Here is a 20,531-nt window from a genome sequence, read left to right on the forward strand (position 1 = left end):
AAGAGTTCCTCATTCATAGTCCTTTTGTAGCTTAGTTTTCTCATGATAATCATAAACCTACATCTATAGTCCAGCTAGAATTGGAAGATGAGATGGGAAATATGGAACCCATAGAATTACAGCAAATGAGCACGCAAAGATTATGGATTTTAAAGCAGTCTGGGAGTAAATGAGATAAAACAAAATTAAATTTGAAACTTGCCCTCAGTCAATATTTAAGACCTTCTTGCTTGTTTTGCACCTCTATCTTAACTTTCACAGTATTCATGCCATCTTTTACCTTTCTATAGTGGGCTTATATGTTATCTCAGTTAGGCTGAACTACATTTCCTGGAAACTCCTTTCCTGTATCTTTCTTTTTAATTTTTAAGAATTATTTTATTTTATTTTTTTGAGATGGAATCTCTCGCTGTCGCCCAGGCTGGAGTGCAGTGGAGTGATCTCGACTCAGTGCAACCTCTGTCTCCTGGCTTCAAGCGATTCTTCCTGCCTCAGTCTCCTGAGTAGCTGGAAATACAAGTGTGTGCCACCACACCCAGCTCATTTTTTTTATTTTTAGTAGAGGTGGGGTTTCACCATGTTGGCCAGGCTGGTCTTGAACTCCTGACCTCAAGTGATCCACCCGCCTCAGCCTCCCAAAATGCTGTGATTACACTTTCCTGTGTCTTTCTTGTAAGGTTGGGCACAAGAGAGATTACTGTAGGAGATTTGGAGAGTGGCCATTTTGTTGCTTATATACATTGTTGCTTATCTGTTGAGTCACCTCACTTCTTTGTAGTGAAGCAGCTTATGGGACTGCAACTGTTTAACTCTCCCCTAGATCTCCTTCCCAATCTTCTTCAGCTCTGCTGACTCCTGGGCCAGGTATATGTTTAGCTGTTTGACAAAGAGGTTTGGTTCTATAGGACATCTATACCATCAAGGTTAGAGGCAACAAGAACTAATACAGAGTTCAGTTTGTCCTGTGGACTTAAGCTTGTGTGTGTGATTTCTAGCTCGTTGTTTCTTGCTCTCTCCTACTCGTTCTCTGCCACATCCATCTTTCTGTCTCACCTGCGGCCCTGTGGATTTTAAGCGCCAGCATCAGATGCAAAGATAGCCTTACAGAAAGTTCTTTATTTGTGTGTGTGTGTGTGTGTGTGTGTGTGTGTGTGTGTGTGTGTGTGTGTGTGCGCGTGCTGGGGGCAGAGGGTGTATTTTTAAGACCTAGTGGTTCTGTTTCTCTGACCAAACCTGAATTATTCATTTTTCCAAAAGACCACATTTGCTACCTATCTAATCAATCAATTTTATCAGTTTATGGAAACTGGGAGTCATTTATACTGAGTTCAGGATTTGCCAGGGACAAGATGTCAGATGTCACAGGATACAGTTTTTTTGTTTTTTTTTTTTTAAGACAGAGTCTTGCTCTGTCACCCAGGCTGGAGCGCAGTGGCGCAATCTTGGCTCACTGCAACCTCTGCCTTCCGGGTTCAAGCGATTCTCCTGCCTCAGCCTCCTCAGTAGCTGGGATTACAGGCACGTGCCACCACTCCCAGCTAATTTTTGTATTTTTAGTAGAAATGGAGTTTCACTGTGTTGGCCAGGCTGGTCTCAAACTCCTGACCTCATGATCCGCCCGCCTCAGCCTCCCAAAGTGCTGAGATTACAGATGTGAGCCACCGCACCTGGCCAGGATGGGGTTTTTATGGTTGGGCTTTGGCACAGGTAGGGCAGCTGAAGTCTGGCTGTAGGTAGCAGTATCCATGAAGTGGCTTCTTATTCATTTCTACAGCTGCAAAGCATTGCATTGGAACTCTGGGTGTTTTTTAGCATTTGTTGTCATTGTCCCCGCTCATTTTGATTACATCATTTTTTTTTGAGACAGTGACACTAATGCAGCAGTTATTTGAGAATATCTTATTTCATCCTTAACTAAAGTGCCTAGCTCATGCTAACTACACACAAATAAATGCCTTTTCTGTGTTGAATGCCTTTTCTGTGCTACAAATACATGGGTGCTAGTAGGGCACTACTACTATTTTGAATACATCATTTTCTTTTTTCTTTTTTTTGAGACAGGGTCTTGCTCTGTCACCCAGGCTGGAGTGCAGTAGTATGATCACAGCTCACTGCATCCTCAACCTCCTGGTTCAAGCGATCCTCCCACCTCAGCCTCCCGAATAGCTGGGACCACAGGTGCATGCCACCATGTCCTGCTCATTTTCAAAATATTTTTTTTGTAGATATAGGATCTCCTTATATTGCCCAAGGTGGTCTTGAACTCTTGAGCTCAAGAGATCCTTCCTTACCTTGGCCTCCCAAAGTGCTAGGATTGCAAACGTGATCTACTATGCCTGACCTTGGTCTTGTTTTGTTTTTTAATTTTGAAATACTTTTCATATAGGCTTTCAAAAAAATATGTGTAGGATGATTCCTTGCGGGTTTGAATGTGTATTTGTAGTTTCAACAGACTCTGTGAAGTAGACTTGTTTTTTTGTCCATTTTGGACTTTTTTTTGTCCTATAAACTCTATTTGGTTAAATTTATGTGGTGGAGATTCTGAGATCCTAGGGTGACGATGCTTTCCTTCATTGCGGATTTCTTTGCTTTTTCAGGGTTTCTTGACCACATGGACAGTGTAAATTTGAATTCTAGATCCAAGTAATAATAAGGAAGTAGTATCAAATTTTCTGAGTTCTGATCTCCCAGCATTGACCTACAAGTTTCTTGGTAAGCCCTCTGTTGGCAGGTGTTTTTTTTTCCCCTAGATCTCCCTTTCACTAGTGGTATAAGCTACTGTGAGAGTCCCAACTCATGGCAGGAATATCAGATCTAGTTTTCTTTTCTTTTCTTTTTTTTTTTTTTTTAAGACCGAGTCTCACTGTGTTACCCAGGCTGGAGTGCAGTGGAGTGATCTCGGCTCACTGCAACCTCTGCCTCCTGGGTTCAAGCGATTCTCCTCCTTCAGCCTCCTGAGTAGCCGGGATTACAGGCATGCACCATTACGCCTGGCTAATTTTTGTATTTTTAGTAGAGATGGGGTTTCGCCATGTTGGCCAAGATGGTGTCGAACTCCTGACCTCAGGTGGTCCACCTTCCTCAGCCTCCCAAAGTGCTGGGATTACAGGCATGAGCCACCATGCCTGGCCTAGATCTAGTTTCCTTAACTTTGCCCTGGCCTAAAGCTTAATCTTCTGTTCTCAAACTAGTATGGTATTTGCTCCCAGGACAACTCTAGTATTTCTAGGTTGTTTTATGTCCAATTTTTAGCTCACTGTTGTGTCTGTGTTGGGAGGTACACTTTGAGTTTTTCTTACTTTGTTGATAGTTCACAAAATATTAAAAATGTTGCAATTTCCTCAGGATCTGGTTGCCCTTTTTGGGTAGCATGCACACTAGCTGAAAAGTGCCCTACTAGCACCCATGTACTTGTAGCATAGAAAAGGCATTCAACATAGAAAAGGCATTTATTTGTGTGTAGTTAGCATGAGCTAGGCACTTTACTTAAGGATGAAATAAGATATTCTCAAATAACTGCTGCATTAGTGTCATTGGAGGGATTATAGAGAAGGAAGAGACTATATTTGTTTGAAGAGATTGTGTAGACTATATTTGTGTGGAGAGGCTGAGGAAGTTGGATCACCTGAGGTCAGGAGTTTGAGACCAGCCTGACCAACGTGGCGAAACCCCGTCTCTACTAAAAATACAAAAATTAGCTGGGCGTAGTGGCGGGTGCCTGTAATCCCGGCTACTCAGAAGGCTGAAGGAGGAGAATCGCTTGAACCCAGGAGGCAGAGGTTGCAGTGAGCAGAGATCGCTCCACTGCATTCCAGCCTGGGCAACAGAGTAAGACTCGGTCGCAAAAAGGAAAAAAAAAAGAAAAGAAAACTAGATCTGATATTCCTGCCATTTTCTTTTCTGTTGGAGACTGAAATAGAAATATGTAGATCATGTATCTTCTAGATATGATGGTCTTGGAGAGAATACTGTTTTACTTCCACCAGAATGACTAAAATAAATGCCTGAAACAAACAAAAAACCAACCATGCTAGTGTTGGTAAAGCATGAAAAAACAGAGACTCTCAGACATTGTTGGCAGGAGGACAAATTGATGGAAGCATTTGGGAAAACTTTCTAGTAAAGCTGAACATAAGCATATTCTATGACTTAATCTAGGAGTTGTATTAACTCCTGGGTATATATACAACAGAAACATATGCAAACGTGCACAAGAAGACATGTATGAAACTTTTCATGAATGCATTGCTCATGATGTCCCAAACTGAAAAAATCACAAATGTCTATCAAGAGTAGAATGGATAGATAAATTGTGATATAGTTATACAGTGGAATACTTTGCAGTAATGAAAATAAGCTGCTGTTGCATACTGTTGCATGGATGAACCTGAGAGACATTGTTGAACTAAAGAAACTTGACACGAAAATAAAAGAACAGGCAAAATGATTTGTGATAAATGTCAAAAAGTGGTTACTTTTTAGGGTGGGTAGTGACTAGAGGGGACACGAGGGATGCTTCTGGGGTGTTGGGAATGTTCTGTATATGGTCATTACGTGGATATGTTCATTTTATATAAATGTGTCAGGATGCACACTTAACGATGTGCATTTCTGTGTGGTAATACTACAGTCAAATTTTTCTTAAGGTTTTTTTTTTTTGAGACAAAGTCTCACCCTTGTCCAGGCTGGAGTGCAAGGACATGATCTCAGCCTCTGCCTCCCAGGTTCAAGTGATTCTTGTGCCTCGCCTCCTGAGTAGCTGGGATTATAGGCATGCACTACCATGCCCAGCTAATTTTTGTATTTTTAGTAGAGATGGGGTTTTGCCATGTTGCCCAGGCTGGTCTCAAATTCCTGGGCTCAAGTGATCTGCCCGCCTCGGCCTCTCAAAGTACTGGGATTATAGGTGTGAGCCACCGCAACCCCCAAAAATGTTTAAGGAGTCTGACTGATTTGATTTAAAGAGCAGAGAACTCAGCCCCTAGTTTGTTTTTTAGTGGGCTCATATTCCTTTTGAGAATTTGTGGGCATAGATTGAGTTTTTACGGGGAGGGAAGTGGGTAGGAATTTAAATATTGAAGGTAAGAATAGACCTGCATGGAAAGTTGATCTGTAGTATGTGTCTTATAGACTTATTTTTATATTCTTTTTTTTTTTTTTGGTCACAATTACAGAATTTTTAGTATCAATTTTATATAAAGTGAAAGACTGCAGTAATCTTAGAAAAAACTGTGATAAATTCTATTCAAAATACCTTGTTCTCTCATTCTCTCAAGGGAGATTGGTATACACCCTATCACTTGATATTGAAGCTAAATTAGATAAATAGCATAAGGTTTCCTGTTAGGCCCAGTCCTAGATTGCAAGGGAATCAACAGGATCACCTGTTAGGCTTTCTTTTTTCTTTTTTTCTTTTTTTGTAAGCCTGAATTTCTGTGACAGGAAAAGTACTATAGCCTCTTGTGTGCAAAGGCTTTGTTTTGTTAGCAAAACATTGACCTTCTTTAAAGTTGCCTTTCTTTTTTGGTCTAAGTAGAAAGCATTATTTAATTCAGTGTTGCTTTGTAAAATAAAGCAACATCGAATTCATGAATTATCTAATATTAATACTTTTGCATGTGGAGCAGCAATATAAGTTAACTGGTTCATGTAGACCATATTTGAGGCATTAGCTGCTTGTGTTTCTTACAATTCTAGGTTGGTAATATAAAATAAATAGATGCAAGAATGCTAGCAGTTAGAATACCCTATTTTACATGAATGTAGAGGAAAATCTTACTTAGAAACGTATCATTTAATGGGCTGTGCTTTTGTCAGTTTATGGTGTCAACTTGTGGTTTCAACTGAAAAGGAAAAGGGCCTGTGGCAACAAAAAACTTGTAACAGCAGATGACTTTTGCATTCCTTACATTAGGAAGGACGATACAGTTTTAGTTTATTCGTTTTTTTTTTTCCCTGTTTTCTTTTCTTTTCTTTTTTTTTTTTTATTTTTTATTTTGAGACAGAGTCTTGCTCTGTCGCCCAGGCTGGAGTGCAGTGGTGCGATCTCGGCTCACTGCAACTTCTGCCTCCTAGCTGGGACTACAGGAACCCACGACCACGCCTGGCTAATTTTTTGTATTTTGGTAGAGACGGGTTTTTACCGTGTTGCCCAGGCTGGTCTCGAACTCCTGAGCTCAGGCAATCTGCCCGCCTCGGCCTCCCAAAGTGCTAGGATTGCAGGCGTGAGCCACTGTACCTGGCCTATTCATTTGTTTTAATGGGAGCATTATATCATTTTAGTGATGTTAAAGGATGGTTAATGATGGTTGTTCACAGGTAATACGGAAAGGGGTAAAAAGCAAGTCTTAGTTATATTGAGTGCTTAATGATTTTATGCATTGCTATGTCTAAATCTTCAGGAGGATTTCTGATAGTGCTTGGTCTTTGGTAAGATTCCATTAATCATGGTCCTTTCTTACAATCTGAGTCTACAGGAAGTTGTTAACAATCAAAAAAAGCATTTCGAGAAGGAATGTTTTCTCTGTGTTTTACGGGTATGTCTTATTTCCCTCCAAAAATAATTCCTTGCCTATCAGTTTATATATGAAAACAATTGGTTCACATCTTTTGAACTTTAATTTCTGTTAAAGTCTCTTCTGTGTTCACTGTGGTTTTTCCCTGGATGAACTGATGTATTTAGCCATCATCTGTCCTTATACCAATGATGTCAAAATCTGTATTTCTATATTTTTGAGACCTGTGGGTTGTTTTGTTTTGTATTTTTGAGACGGTATCATTCTGTTGCCCAGGCAGGCATTATTTAATTCAGTGGCACAGTCCTGGCTCACTGCAGCCTTGACCCTGTGGGCTCACACCATCCTTCCACCTTAGCCTCCCTAGTAGCTGATACTACAGGCATGTGCTACCATGCTTGGCTAATTTTTTTGTATTTTTTTTCTATAGGTGGGATTTTACCATGTTTCCCAGGCTGGTTTTTAACTCCTGGACTGAAGCTACCCTCCCACCTCTGCCTCCCAAAGTGCTGGGATTACAGGCATGAGCCACTGCCCCCAGTAGAGACCTGTGTTATGAGGATTATCCAGTCCAAATCCAAGTTGATTATTTCTCTACCACCAAACTTTTTTTTTTCTTTTTTTTCTTTGCTCTGTCTCCTAGGCTGGAGTTCAGTGCCATGATCATGGCTCACTGCAGCCTCAACCTCTGAGGCTCAAGTGATCCTCCCATCTCAGTTCCCTGAGTAGCTGAGACTACCAGCATGCACCATTACACACGGCTAGTTTTTTAATTTTTTGTAGATATGGAGTCTCACTATGTTTCCCAGGCTGGTCTGGAACTCCTGGCCTTAAGAGAGCCTCCCACCTCTACCTCCCAAAGTGCCAGGATTATAGGGGTGAGCCACTGCTTGGCTGTACCACCAAACTTTTTACTCTTCCTGTAGTCTACCTGTAGTCCCCCAAAGAGTGGTCTTCAGCCCCATTTTTTCTCTTTTAGAGAACTTCCCTGATCTGTGATGAAAACTTGTCTCCTCTCTCTTTAAAATATCTTCTCTCAAATCTGACTTTACTGATACTGTTTGATCTCATTTATGGGTAATATAAATAATCATTTCATCTCAGACATTAAACACTAACTCTTTGAGAATCACTCAGCTGAGTTGTTGGGGATACTTAAAACACAGTCCTTGTTTTGTTTTTTTCTCCCTGCTATCAAACATTGAATTTATTCCTTTTATCTTACCGTATGTTAGTACCTTTTAACCCACTTCTCTTCATTCTCCTCCTCTCCATGCCATAGCCCTTTCTTTTATTTTTATTTTTTTGAGACAGGGCCTCACTCTGTCACCCAGGCTGGAGTGCAGTGGCATAATCACAGCTCGCTGCAGCCTTGACCTCCCAGGCTCAAGCCATCTTCCCACCTCAGCCTCCCAAGTAGCTGGGCTACAGGCATGCACCACCATGCCCAACTAATTTTTAAATTTTTTGTAGAGACAGGGTCTCACTGTGTTGCCCAGGCTGGTCTTGAACTCTTGGATTCAAGCAATCCTCCCACTTTGATTTCCCAAAGTGCTGGGATTATAGGCATGAGCCGCTGAACCTGGTCAATTCTTACTGATTTCAGTGTACACATAAGTGATCCTTCTGACGCTACTCAGTAAGTCATGTGAGGAACTCTCCTGTAAGATTTTGTCCACTACCTTACCTCAGTCACCTACTTCCATGGTTGTACCCTAACCAGTGCTTCTTGAACTATCCATTGTGAAGGACCAGTATATTTTTATTTCTAGTCCACTGTGGATTGATTATTTTATAACATATGATAAAAAATTGATTACTAGGTAGCTGAAGTACTGATTTTGATTGTTGTAACAATATAAAGTTGCTCTAAGTTTCTCAGTAATTACTCAGTTTCTATACTTTTTTTTTTTTTTTTTTGAGACGGAGTCTAGCTGTGTCACCCAGGCTGGAGTGCAGTGGTGTGGTCTCGGCTCACTGCAACTTCTGCCTTCCGGGTTCAAGCCATTCTCCCGTCTCAGCCTCCCGAGTAGCTGGGATTACAGGCGCATGCCACAGTGCCCGGCTAATTTTTGTATTTTCAGTAGAGACAGGGTTTTACCATGTTGGCTAGGCTGGTCTTGAACTCCTGACTTCGTGATCCACCTGCCTTGGTGTCCCAAAGTGCTGGGATTACAGGCGTGAGCCACGGCGCCTGGCCTTCTATACTTCTTTCACTGCAGGTATACATTGATTTACAGACAACACTTTCAGTAGCATTGTTTTAGATCCTGTCAGTTATCAATAACTGCAACCCTTCCATAATCTGTTTCATTCACAGCACTCTTGGATTCTATCTTTCTAGCTCATTCTTTACAGTACCCTGATTTCAACATTCTTTGGCTCTGTTGGGATGTCCATTCCATTGGCCTACCCCATTTTTAGTGCTCTGTACTTTCTTGATGTGATCATTAGAATGATTTCCTTGCATACACTCTTGCTTCTTTCTTGCTTCATTCTACTTGTTGGGCAAAACTAAAATTCTGGTTAAATCCAACTTTTACCTTCTCTGCACTTGTATTTATGCAACTGAACTTGAAAGGAGAAAAACATATACCTATATACCAGTCTTTAAGTTCATGGCTACAATCCTTAGAGTGGGCCCTTACTATTGCCTGGAAATTGTATTATACTATATTGTACTTCCCTGGTTCTTTCACTTTCCTAGTACTGTTTTACACCTAGTCCTCTGATAAACTTCAGTACAACTCAGTCATCCTCACCTTAACTAATGACCTTGCTTTATGCTTTAAGAAATTTGCAGTCCAGGGAAAACATACACAGATTCTTATAATGTTTATCATTAGTCCATGCAAAATTAGAATGATGCCTTTTTTCTTGATAATATTTTTTGTGTTAAGGTCTGTTTTGCGTATTACAGATAGAGATAAATCAGCTGGGATGGTAGTTGATTATGTGATTTTCTGTTCTTAAATCTTTTTTTTTTTTTTTTTTTTTTTGAGATGAAGTCTCGCTCTGTCACCAGGCTAGAGTGCAATGGCGTGATCTCGGCTCACTGCAGCCTCTGCCTCCCAGGTTCAAGCAGTTCTCCTGCCTCAGCCCCCCGAGTAGCTGGGATTACAGGCATGTGCCACCATGCCCAGCTAATTTTTATGTTTTTAGTAGAGACGGGGTTTCACCATGTTGGCCAGGATGGTTTCAATCTCTTGACCTTGTGATCCATCCACCCTGGCCTCCCAGATGCTGGGATTACAGGCGTGAGCCACCATGCCCGGCTCTGTTCTTAAATCTTTTATGTGTCCTTATGTATGTGGAATGGACATCAGACAGTCATAGTATATAGTTACTTAATTAAATTGTGCAAAGTACTGTGAAGGAGGATAATGTGGGTAATATGCATTTCATAGGGGTAATATTAGTATGTAATTTTACCAAAGGCTAAAAATATTAGCCTGTATCATTTACCAAAGGGTTATTCTAATTTCTGAAGGGTAGCCAGCAAGAGGATAGGTACAAAATGAAAATGACTGTGAAAGGCCAGAGATCTGGAAAAAACTCTTTTTATGTGACATTCTTGGTAGTTGGAGGGAGCTAGGGTGTGAGTGGTCCAAGATGAAAACTAGAAAGGTGGGCAGGGGTTTTGAGCAGGGGAAAGCAATCACATTTTCCCTCTTAAGTTTGTGTTAATCCCATAGTTTGGAAATTGAGCATTGTGAATTGTTCTGACTATATGAATTATTGTACTCAGCAGTTTTAATCTCTGTCAGATTCTCTGTAGCAGATGTTATAATACTTCTCCACTTTTTTTTTTTTTTTTTACAAACCCCCAAGCCTGCCTTCTTTTCACTTTGTATTAAGCTTTGCTGACCAAGAAGGAGGTCTGATACGAACTTCCTCAACTTTTCTCTTCCAGATTTTCACAAGTAGCCTCATTCAGCTTTATACTTTATAGTTCCTGTCTCCTGTTTGAGCACTGTATACTTCCATGGTTTAACTCTTTGAGCTGTACACATCTTTTGTCATCTTAGTTTCTTAAAGAGTACAAGGGCTAAAAAGTGAATTCATTTTCATTGTCCATAATTAACAACCTGTTTTTTGTTTTGTTTTGTTTTTTAAAGTTGGAGTCTTGCTCTGTCACTCAGGCTGGAGTGCAGTGGTGTGGTCTTGGCTCACTACAACCTCTGCCTCCCGGGTTCAAGTGATTCTTCCGCCTCAGCCTCCCGAGTAGCTTGGACTACAGGCGTCCGCCACCACACCCGGCTAATTTTTGTATTTTTAGTAGAGATGGGGTTTCACTATGTTGGCCAGGGTGGTCTTGATCCGCCTGCCTCGGCCTCCCAAAGTGCTGGGATTACAGGCGTGAGCCACCGTGCCTGGCCAACAAACTGTTTTTTCAGATTATTGCATATAATCTGTTTTCCTCCACATTCACCACTGATCAAAAAGCAATATTTAATCCTCTTTTAAAGGGAGAGAAAAACATCAGCTAAATCTCAACTTGCCTTTACCCATCCTCCTCTACCCTACCTTCTAGGACTTAAAAAAAAATACTTTCTCTCATAAAGAGAACATATTTACCTTGTAGAAATATTGTTCTGCCTGCTGTGTAGAGAACAGGTTGGTGCATAGGAGAAAGACTGAGTTTGAAGAGACAGGTGATGATAGTCAGTACTATTGAAAATAAATGATGGAGGTTGTGTCTAGAGTGGTGACAGCGGATATGGAGAATAGTGGACAGACTAGAAAACTATTAAAGAGGTGGGATTGATAGGAGTTAGTGAATGATGGACGTGGTGAATGATGGGATGCAGTGAGTAAAGAAGAAGGCATTGTCAAAGATAACTCAGGCTTTTGACATGAGCAACTGAGATAATAGCAATAGTAGTACTATTTACTGAGCTAGAGAAAGCCAGAGAAGGAGCAGAGTGGGGTAGATCAGAGATGATCTGGATTTGAATATGATGTGATTGTGGTACCTTTCCAAAATCTAAATACAGATGTCAACTGGGTATTTGGGTGGACTGGTATAGAGCTCAGAGATCTGAGTTGGAGAAATAAAATTACTAGTCTAGGGATGGTATTGGAAAATGTGGGTTTAGAAGAGCTCACTTTGGGCCAGGCATTGTGGCTCACACCTGTAATCCTAGCACTTTGGGAGGCCGAGGTGGGTCGATCACTTGAACTCAGGAGTGTGTAACCAGCCTGGGCAACATGGTGATACCCCCTCTCTACAAAAAATACAAAAATTAGCCAGGCATGGTGGCTTGCACCTGTAGTCTCAGCTACTTGAGGGGGCTGAGGCGGGAGGATCACTTGAGCCAAGGAGGCAGAGGTTACAGTGAGCCAGGATGACGCCCCTGCATTCTAGCCTGGGCGACAGAGTGAGACCCTGTCTTTAAAAAAAAAAAAAAAAGAACTGACGTTGGTGGATGGGAAAAGGACCTAGACCTAGGATTAAATCCTGAGATTTGGTAGAGGAAGTTAAGCCTACAAAGTAGATTGGGAAGGACTAGCCAGAAGAATAGAGAAACCTTGAAGCCAAAGAAAGGCATTAATTGGTTTAAAGAGCAGAGAGAGTCGTCAGGCATAAAATGTTGCTTAAATATTAAGTAAAATTAGGGCGAGAATATGTTGGATTTAGAGATAGTGAGGTCATTAGTGACCCCGGGAATAAATGTTCCACTGGTTTTTTTGCTTTTGTTTTTATTTTTTGAGACAGGGTCTTGCTCTGTTACGCAGCCTGGAACGTACTGTTGCAAACACGGCTCATGACAGCCCTGACCCCCTGGGCTCAAGGCATTCTCCTTGCTGAGCCTCCCCAGTAGCTGGAACCACAGCATGTGCCACCATGCTCAGCTAAATTTTAAATTTTTTGTAGAGATGGGGTCTTGCCATGTTGCCTAGGCTTGTTCCACTGGTTTGATAGAAGGAGATGTCAGGTTGCGTTGGGTTGCAGAAGGGAGTGTGAGAGTTAAGGAAATAGAAGCTTATACAGCTCTCACAATAAGATTGACTGTGAAAGACGAGCATGATACCTGGAGAGGGAGATGTGAGATTGAAGGTGACAGGTCAAAGGAGGATTTCAAAAATGAATGAATGGTCCAGTTGGGTGTGGCAGGTGGACGAGAGCCAAGGAATAATCAATAATGTAAGATATTAGGGAAATGAGAGGGGGATGAGCTCTAGTACTCATGTAGAGGAGGTTGCGTTTAGATTGGAGGGAAGAACAGCATGGGGGAAAGTGCTGTTCTAATAGGAAAAATGTTGTGTATTTATTACTTCACTGAACATAAATTTACTGTCAGCATTAACCCAGAGGGTTGATAGCCTTTTATGCCATTTATGTGATGCAATTACTATTTGACAATTATATCATTTTATACTGCTAGCTACTTGACTGTTCCTACCAGAGAAACCTATTTTTTTCCCCTTGACCAAAAACAATATATGCAGTAAATTAATCTGGTTGTGTGGAAAGATTAATCTTTATGTATGACACCATTTCCCCCTGTGGTTAGGGCACTTCGTTTTTATTCCACTGAAGGGAGTTTAGTCAGAGCTTATGTTTTCACTTTCTGTGACTTTTTTCTCCTGTATTTAATTAATTATAGCAAAATTCCACTATAGGAAGAAAGCATAGTAGAATTTATTGACTAAACTTGACCCAAAGAGTAGTCTAGTGTTATGGCCCCAAAAAAGCACAACTTCTTTTTCTTCAGAAGACTTTTATGTCAGAGCGGATTTTTGAATAGATAATGTTTGTATACGTTACAAATTCAAGAGATACAAAACTGCATACCGCACTGTCTTCTCCTGTTCCCTTATTCACCTGCTTTCCTTCTCAACTGGTATTACTATTTTCTTAAGTATCTTTCCAGAGTCTATGCATCTACAGATAAACTCATGTAAATATAGTTTTGTTATTTATTTACATAAATGCTATAATGTATCTTTTTTCATTAAAATTGCGTGAGAACTGTTTCTTACCTCTCTATATAAAGTGCTTTCTCATTTTTTTAATGGCCACATTGTATGAACATACCATGATGAGCTAACTTTTGTCCTGTTTGTGGTCAATACTAGTCTTTTGTGATTGATTTGAGCATATTTAAGTGGTTTTGACTGCAATACTGGTTACTAATTTAGGTAGTATAAATTAAATCTCAGTTAACACTCAAATTTAAGGAACTTGAAAGATAATCATTAAATTGAATGATGTGCCATATTGTCATTTTTTTTTTAACAGGGAAAAACAATCTAGATTTACCTGTGTTATCCACACAACTTATTTCTTGAAGAAACAAGCGTTGTATGGTCATTTTAACAAATTTACTTTTTAGTCTGATGCTGTATTATGTACTTTGAAAATATCCAGTGCTGCCTTCTTTCACAAATTGAGACTTTTGATGCTTGTCCTATATAGCTGACATTAATTCCATCTGAGTATATTTTCTCAGATATTTTAGCTTTAAGAAGAATTTTTTTTTTTTTTTTTTTTTTTTTTGGAGACTAAGTCTCACTCTGTCGCCCAGGCTGGAGTGCAGTGGCGGGACCTCGGCTCACTGCAAGCTCTGCCTCCCGGGTTCAAGTGATTCTCCTGCTTCAGCCTCCTAAGTAGCTGAGATTACAGGTGTCTGCCACCACGCCTGGCTAATTTTTGTATTTTTAGTAGAGATGGGGTTTGACCATCTCGGCCAGGCTGGTCTTGAACTCCTGATCTCGTGATCCACCCGCCTCGGCCTCCCAAAGTGCTGGGAATACAAATGTGAGCCACCGTGCCCAGCCTTAAGAAGAATCATTATTCCAGAATATACAATTTGAATCTCCATAATAGAATTAACTCTCATTTTTATTCAGTTAGAAAATCTTGGTCCCCCCCACTGCTAAATTTGACTGGCTTAAAAAAAAGAACTTGGGTTTATTCCTCATACCTGGGGGTATTTTGTATCTGTGAATATTTTATTTCGTGTTTGTATTGACAGCATGCTTTATTTATAACGGTCTCCGTTGGTTTAACTGTTACTCCCTCTGTTGGCTTTCAGAGGTGTTACATTTTTTTGTAATGGTGTCAGAAAAAATAATTTATGCTGATTTTCACTTAGCCTCCAACATTAGTATTATAATTGATACAAATATGCTTGTGAAGTAGGCTACACACAAGATTGTTTTATTTATTTTTTATTTATTTTATTTATTTTTTTGAGATGGAGTCTTGCTCTGTCACCCAGGCTGGAACGCAGTGGCGTGATCTTGGCTCACTGCAACCTCCGCCTCCCAGGTTCAAGCAGTTCTTTTGCCTCAGCCTCCCGAGTAGCTGGGACTACAGGCGCTCGCCAGCATGCCTGGCCAATTTTTGTATTTTTAGTAGAAACGGGGTTTCACCATGTTGGCCAGACTGGTCTCGAACTTCCAACCTCAGGTGATCCACTTGCCTCTGCCTCCTAAAGTGCTGGGATAACAGGTGTGAGCCACCACTACTGGCCTAGGATTGTTTTAAATTAACAGATGTTTCAGTGGCCATGAATGTTCTGGTTTCCATGAATGTGTTAAGGAAACTTAATCAGAATGCCTGTTTTATCAACAGCTGAGAACAGGGCTATGAAAAACAACAGGCATATAGAATATTTATGTTTGTATTAAGCAAAAAGTGGGCTTGGCATGTTAGATCTGTTTTAAAGGATTTTTCAAATATTTCCTAGTTTTTGTCTGCTATAGATTGAACTATCTAGGTAACTTGATGGAGTGAGATGATGGAGATGCCATATTGCACCTAGCATACCGTATAGAATAATGGTTATGTGTGTTTGTGACCTATGGACATGATAGTTGCTTTCTGTAATGTGACACATACAGGGCAAGGTATTTACTTGTTTTCCATATTTAGCATCCTCTTTAAAAACCACCAGATTTTCAATAGGTTCTTGGAAACTGCGACTTTAGATGGAACAAGATACTGCTGGTCTTTGAATGATGTCCTTTAGTTATAAGGTTAATGAGAAAAATTGGTTTTGTTAAATGTCATTTCACTTAAAGTCTCAGTTTCCAAGAACCTGTTGACAATGTTAAGTAAGGACTTAACTGTATAGGTCATAAGCTTTTGAGGTTAAATATTATGTCCTGTACCTGTATGGTTAATTGGAGTTGTATCACTCACAGTGGTGGTAGAGTGTTAGGTTCTAAATTTAGCATACAAAGTGTACAATGGGTGTAGAGTATTTTCTCTTAAATCCCTTTATTCATTCATAGAATATACTAGGCTTTCTGGGTTCTGTATTTAGTGACCATTGTGGGTAAAACATCTATTTAAACACTAGACTCAAATTCAGCATGATGAGGTATGTGGGAGCTAGGTAGGATTGAGGAAGCATCAAATTCTGGCCTTTCATCTTAATGCTTCACTAGAGCAACTCCTATTGAGGGGACTGCAGACAAGTTGGATGCATAGTATTTGGTTGCTCATTTGCCAAATGCATGTAGTTGGAGTGTGTTTGTGTTTTTGTTTTTTTAAACATAAGTGTAGGGGCCAGGCACGGTGGCTTACTCCTGTAATCCCAGCAGTTTGGGAGGCCACAGTGGGTGGATCACTTGAGCTCAGGAGTTCGAGACCAGCCTGGGCAACATGGTGAAATCCTGTCTCTACAAAAAATACAAAAATTAGCTGGGTGCGATGGTGTGCACCTGTAGTCCCAGCCATTTGGAAGGCTGAGGCAAGAGAATTGCTTGAGCCAGGGCAACGGAGGTTGTAGTGAACTGAGATTGCACCATTGCACTCCAGCCTGGGTGGCAGAGTAAGACCCTGTCTCAAAAACAAACAAACAAACAAACAAAAACATTAGATGTTTCTCTATTGTAACTCCCCTCCTCCCACCTCCTTTCTTTTTGGATTTGAATGTAAAAGTAGTCATTCCAGGTAATGCATTTCTAGACTAGTTTTAAAGCATTCTTTTTCATTTATATCAAAATCAATGAATGCATATTAATTATATCAGAGTTTTGAAGATTTCTTTGTAGAACACTTTAAATAAAATTGTAAACTTGAAAATGTTCATTACATGTTGGCCTTGCAAGTTAGAGGATTAATATTATGGCATTTTTAGTAGCTCAGTATGCTTAGATTTTGACCGTATTAAGTCCTTTGAATTTGACTGTTGATCAAACAAGCAGATAATAATATATATATATTTTAAAGACCTGTGTAATAGTAAGTTTTGCCCCACCCACTTAGGAAGGTAGGCATGTTGTGTTGACTAAATAATCTGGCATTCTGTTTATTGACTTTGTGTGTTTTTGTACAGGTTGCTTTCCTGTTGCATCTTTGATATCATTTCCTAGACTCTACTCCATGAATTAACTTGAAATTCTGAAATGAAGATGGAGGAGGCAGTGGGAAAAGTTGAAGAACTCATTGAGTCCGAAGCCCCACCAAAAGCATCTGAACAAGAGACAGCCAAGGAGGAAGATGGATCTGTAGAACTGGAATCTCAAGTTCAGAAGGATGGTGTAGCGGATTCTACAGTTATTTCTTCAATGCCCTGCTTGTTGATGGAACTGAGAAGGGACTCTTCTGAGTCTCAGTTAGCATCCACAGAGAGTGACAAGCCTACAACTGGCCGAGTTTATGAGAGTGACTCCTCTAATCACTGCATGCTTTCCCCTTCCTCTAGTGGTCACCTGGCTGATTCAGATACATTGTCTTCCGCAGAAGAGAATGAACCCTCTCAGGCAGAAAAGGCGGTAGAAGGAGACCCTTCAGGAGTGTCTGGTGCCACAGTTGGGCGCAAGTCTAGGCGCTCCCGATCTGAAAGTGAAACTTCCACTATGGCTGCCAAGAAAAACCGGCAATCCAGTGATAAACAGAATGGCCGAGTCGCCAAGGTTAAAGGTCATCGGAGCCAAAAGCACAAGGAGAGGATCAGGCTACTGAGGCAGAAACGGGAGGCTGCTGCAAGGAAGAAATATAACCTGCTGCAGGACAGTAGTACCAGTGATAGTGACCTGACTTGTGACTCAAGCACGAGCTCATCAGATGATGATGAAGAGGTTTCAGGGAGCAGCAAGACAATCACTGCAGAGATACCAGGTAGAGGATGTTTTTTAAACTGACTGTAAAGTACCTGATGGCATTTCTCAGCTATCAGGTTTAGTTAGATGAGTGACACTTGAAAAAATCCAGGAGACCTGCAGCTCTGTGTAAATTTGAAGACTGCAGTCTATTAACAAGACATGGCCAATTTATAAAACCTGTTCTGAGGTTTCCAGTGCACTTTAGCACATCAGGAAAAAAAAATTAAATGGTTAATGATAGGGACAAGATTATTTTTAAGTAATGGAATTTCTCATAAGTCTGTCTGTAACACATTACCTGAACTCCCAATCATTGCATTTTTGGTACTGCTTAGATTTGATACTCACTGTTCGGCATCATTACTGAGTACATTCTCCTCGGGAATAGGCACCTTGCTTTATTATATAGCCACTGCACTTGAGCTTACAGTGTCTGAAATAACACATTCTATCTTTTGTTAAAGTTTTCTAATTTTTCCTCCAAAAACAGTAGTTTTATATGTTTTCCCCCATATTCAATGCATGAGAAGCTAGTTATCCTTGTTACAAATCTTTCTATCCTCACGTTGAAAAGAATGTCTTTCTGAAAAATTTCCCATTAGTTCCCCAAGTTTTAAAAAAGTTTGTTAGAAATCCGCTTGTTCTAGCTCTCATTGGTATAAGGGTCTGTAATTTATTACATATTTGGTAAATCTGCTTTCCCCATTCTTATTGCATCTGGTACTGTGTACTATAATACAAAGGCAGTCTTGAGATTTCATAGTGGAAAAAAGACGTATCTGAATGGTTCTTAAGTAGTGAATTCTTATTATCCAAGAGATCCTTACAATATGATCAGGAACATTTTGTAAACTGTATGGCATTGAGTAGGTCATGGCAGTATTGTTTATTGCCACATTGAAGAGGGGCAAGTTTGGGTTTTCTAAAGTTTTATGGGTGACTATGTTTTTTCTCTCCCTTGTTTTCTGAAAGCTTTCTGTTTCTACATGTGAAGACAGCATATTGCTGATATACAAAGAATATTTCAAGAGAAATCATATTGGTTAATGGAATCTATAGCTTCCCAAACTTATATAAATTCAGTAACAAGAATGATTGGTTTTAAAGCACTTTATAGGTGTTCAAGTTCTGATAATGTCTCGTTCATATAATATAAATATGAGTCTCAAACGATCTTTAGAAATGCTTTTTACGGTTTTAATATCTCTATTGGATTCCTTTGCTATTGTTCCTTGTAATAAAACTACCGGGAGGGGGATTTCAATGAAGCTCATCAGTTAAATGTATGAGAGAAACAGACTTTGGGGTTGTTCTAAGGCAGGTTTTAGGTATATATTTTAGTTTTACATGTATTAATATTTCTAAAAAAACCTTATTAATACCTGTAAAATTGTGCATTCCTATATCCTCTTAATCAAGACCTTGATGGAACTCTTAATACAATAATTACTTCCACTTACTAAACAGGATTTTATGTAACTACCCCAATACTTTGCCTTTTTGTGGAAAGGAAGAAGGTGGGTAAACAAAATTCTCTTTAAAGTCAGAACCCTATTGTAAGGTGGCTTGAGAAATGTCTTCATAGGCACTTTCCCTGTTTTGCTTAAATAGGTTAGATGTGCTTTGTTCATATTTTCCTAATCTTCTTTCTAATTGAGTATCTTGACCACTGCTTAAAACTTAAAACACCAGTGTCTGTTTCTTGTCTCTTCTGAATTGTGTACTAACTGAACACCAAAGTAAATTAATTTGAATCTATAGTTTGGTTTCTATTGTTCACACCATTTAGTAACTTTGTGGCTTTTGAAAATAAACATAGTTTTCTAAGGTAATCCTGGAGAATCAAATGGTAGATTGAGGTACAGGGTCACTGTGTGTGACTGCCTGTGTGTGTGCTGGCAGTTTTGGGAGGTCTTATGGTATACCTGCCATTCCCATAAGACAGGTATGAATGATCTTTACTGGAATTATGCAAAGCAGCAAAAATGGAACAACCTAGAGTTCAAATATTAGGAATTTCATTTCAATTGTCCATATTGTTGTCTCTTGAAAAATTGTGACATTGTGAATTTTTAATGTAACAGTGATGTATCTTTCAGTTTCCTGAGTCACCTTATGACTTTGGGGAAGAGAGGAGGCACGCTCAACCTTATAGTAAGAGCAGTTGTCGAAAAGTTGCCTAAATTGTAAAGGTAGGATAAATTATGAACTGACTTGAGTTCAACAACATGGACATTCAGGTGAACTTAAGCTGGATGGGCCTAACAGAATCTCTTGGATGTCGGAATGTTAATTCAGCTGTTTACACAGAATGGAAACCAAGTGGAAAAGTAAAAACCGATTATTGCCATACTCTTTCATTAAGGTACAACCAATTTAGTAATTCAGAAAATGCTCTTTATAAGCCTTTGTTTGGGCTCAGCTTAAAAGTTGAAGGCATTATCCTAAATAATTCCTGTTAGGATATCCTAATACCTTAATCCTAAATGTTATGCCAAATAATTGTAACTGTTAATGCATTTTCTTTTAGAGAGTGCAAATAATTAATAATGCAGACCAGTGTAGTGCATGATCATACTTTAATTGAGTTTGATATCTGGGCAACAGATGTTTATGATGATTTTTTAAAGTTAGCAGTTAACTGACAGGCAGCTTAGTATCGGCACTAGATCATCTCTCTTTGAAGTTTTTGGAAATATATTGATGTTTTAAGAATCTGTTTGGAGGTATCATATCAAAATAATGCTGGCAGTACTTTCATTTGGCAGACTTAGAGTTGAGTAAAGGGCATTTTATAGTAAATTTATAATATTTTATAGTGAATTCATGTAAAAGTACTGTGTGATGGTTAGCTTGAGTATCAAGGCTTTTATCAAGTGATTTCTTTTTTTTTTTTTTTTTTTTTTTTGAGACCGAGTCTTGCTCTGTCACCAGGCTGGAGTGCAGTGGCAC

The 20,531-nt window shown here is 39.7% G+C and overlaps 1 protein-coding gene across 4 annotated transcripts in view; it reads left to right on the forward strand.

Annotated features, from left to right (window-relative positions):
* ARK2N (arkadia (RNF111) N-terminal like PKA signaling regulator 2N) overlaps positions 1-20,531 on the forward strand; it is a 93,995-nt gene that overhangs the window by 25,889 nt on the left and 47,575 nt on the right. For all 4 annotated transcript variants that reach the window (XM_003830192.5, XM_003830191.6, XM_055102492.2 and 1 more), the window contains exon 2: positions 16,811-17,595. In XM_003830192.5, the coding sequence (XP_003830240.1) occupies positions 16,881-17,595 (715 nt within the window). In that variant the 5' untranslated portion in view covers positions 16,811-16,880. The remainder of the gene's footprint in view (positions 1-16,810; positions 17,596-20,531) is intronic.

This window comes from Pan paniscus, chromosome 17, assembly GCF_029289425.2.
Source record: "Pan paniscus chromosome 17, NHGRI_mPanPan1-v2.0_pri, whole genome shotgun sequence".
In the NCBI taxonomy this organism is placed as follows: Eukaryota; Metazoa; Chordata; class Mammalia; order Primates; family Hominidae; genus Pan; species Pan paniscus.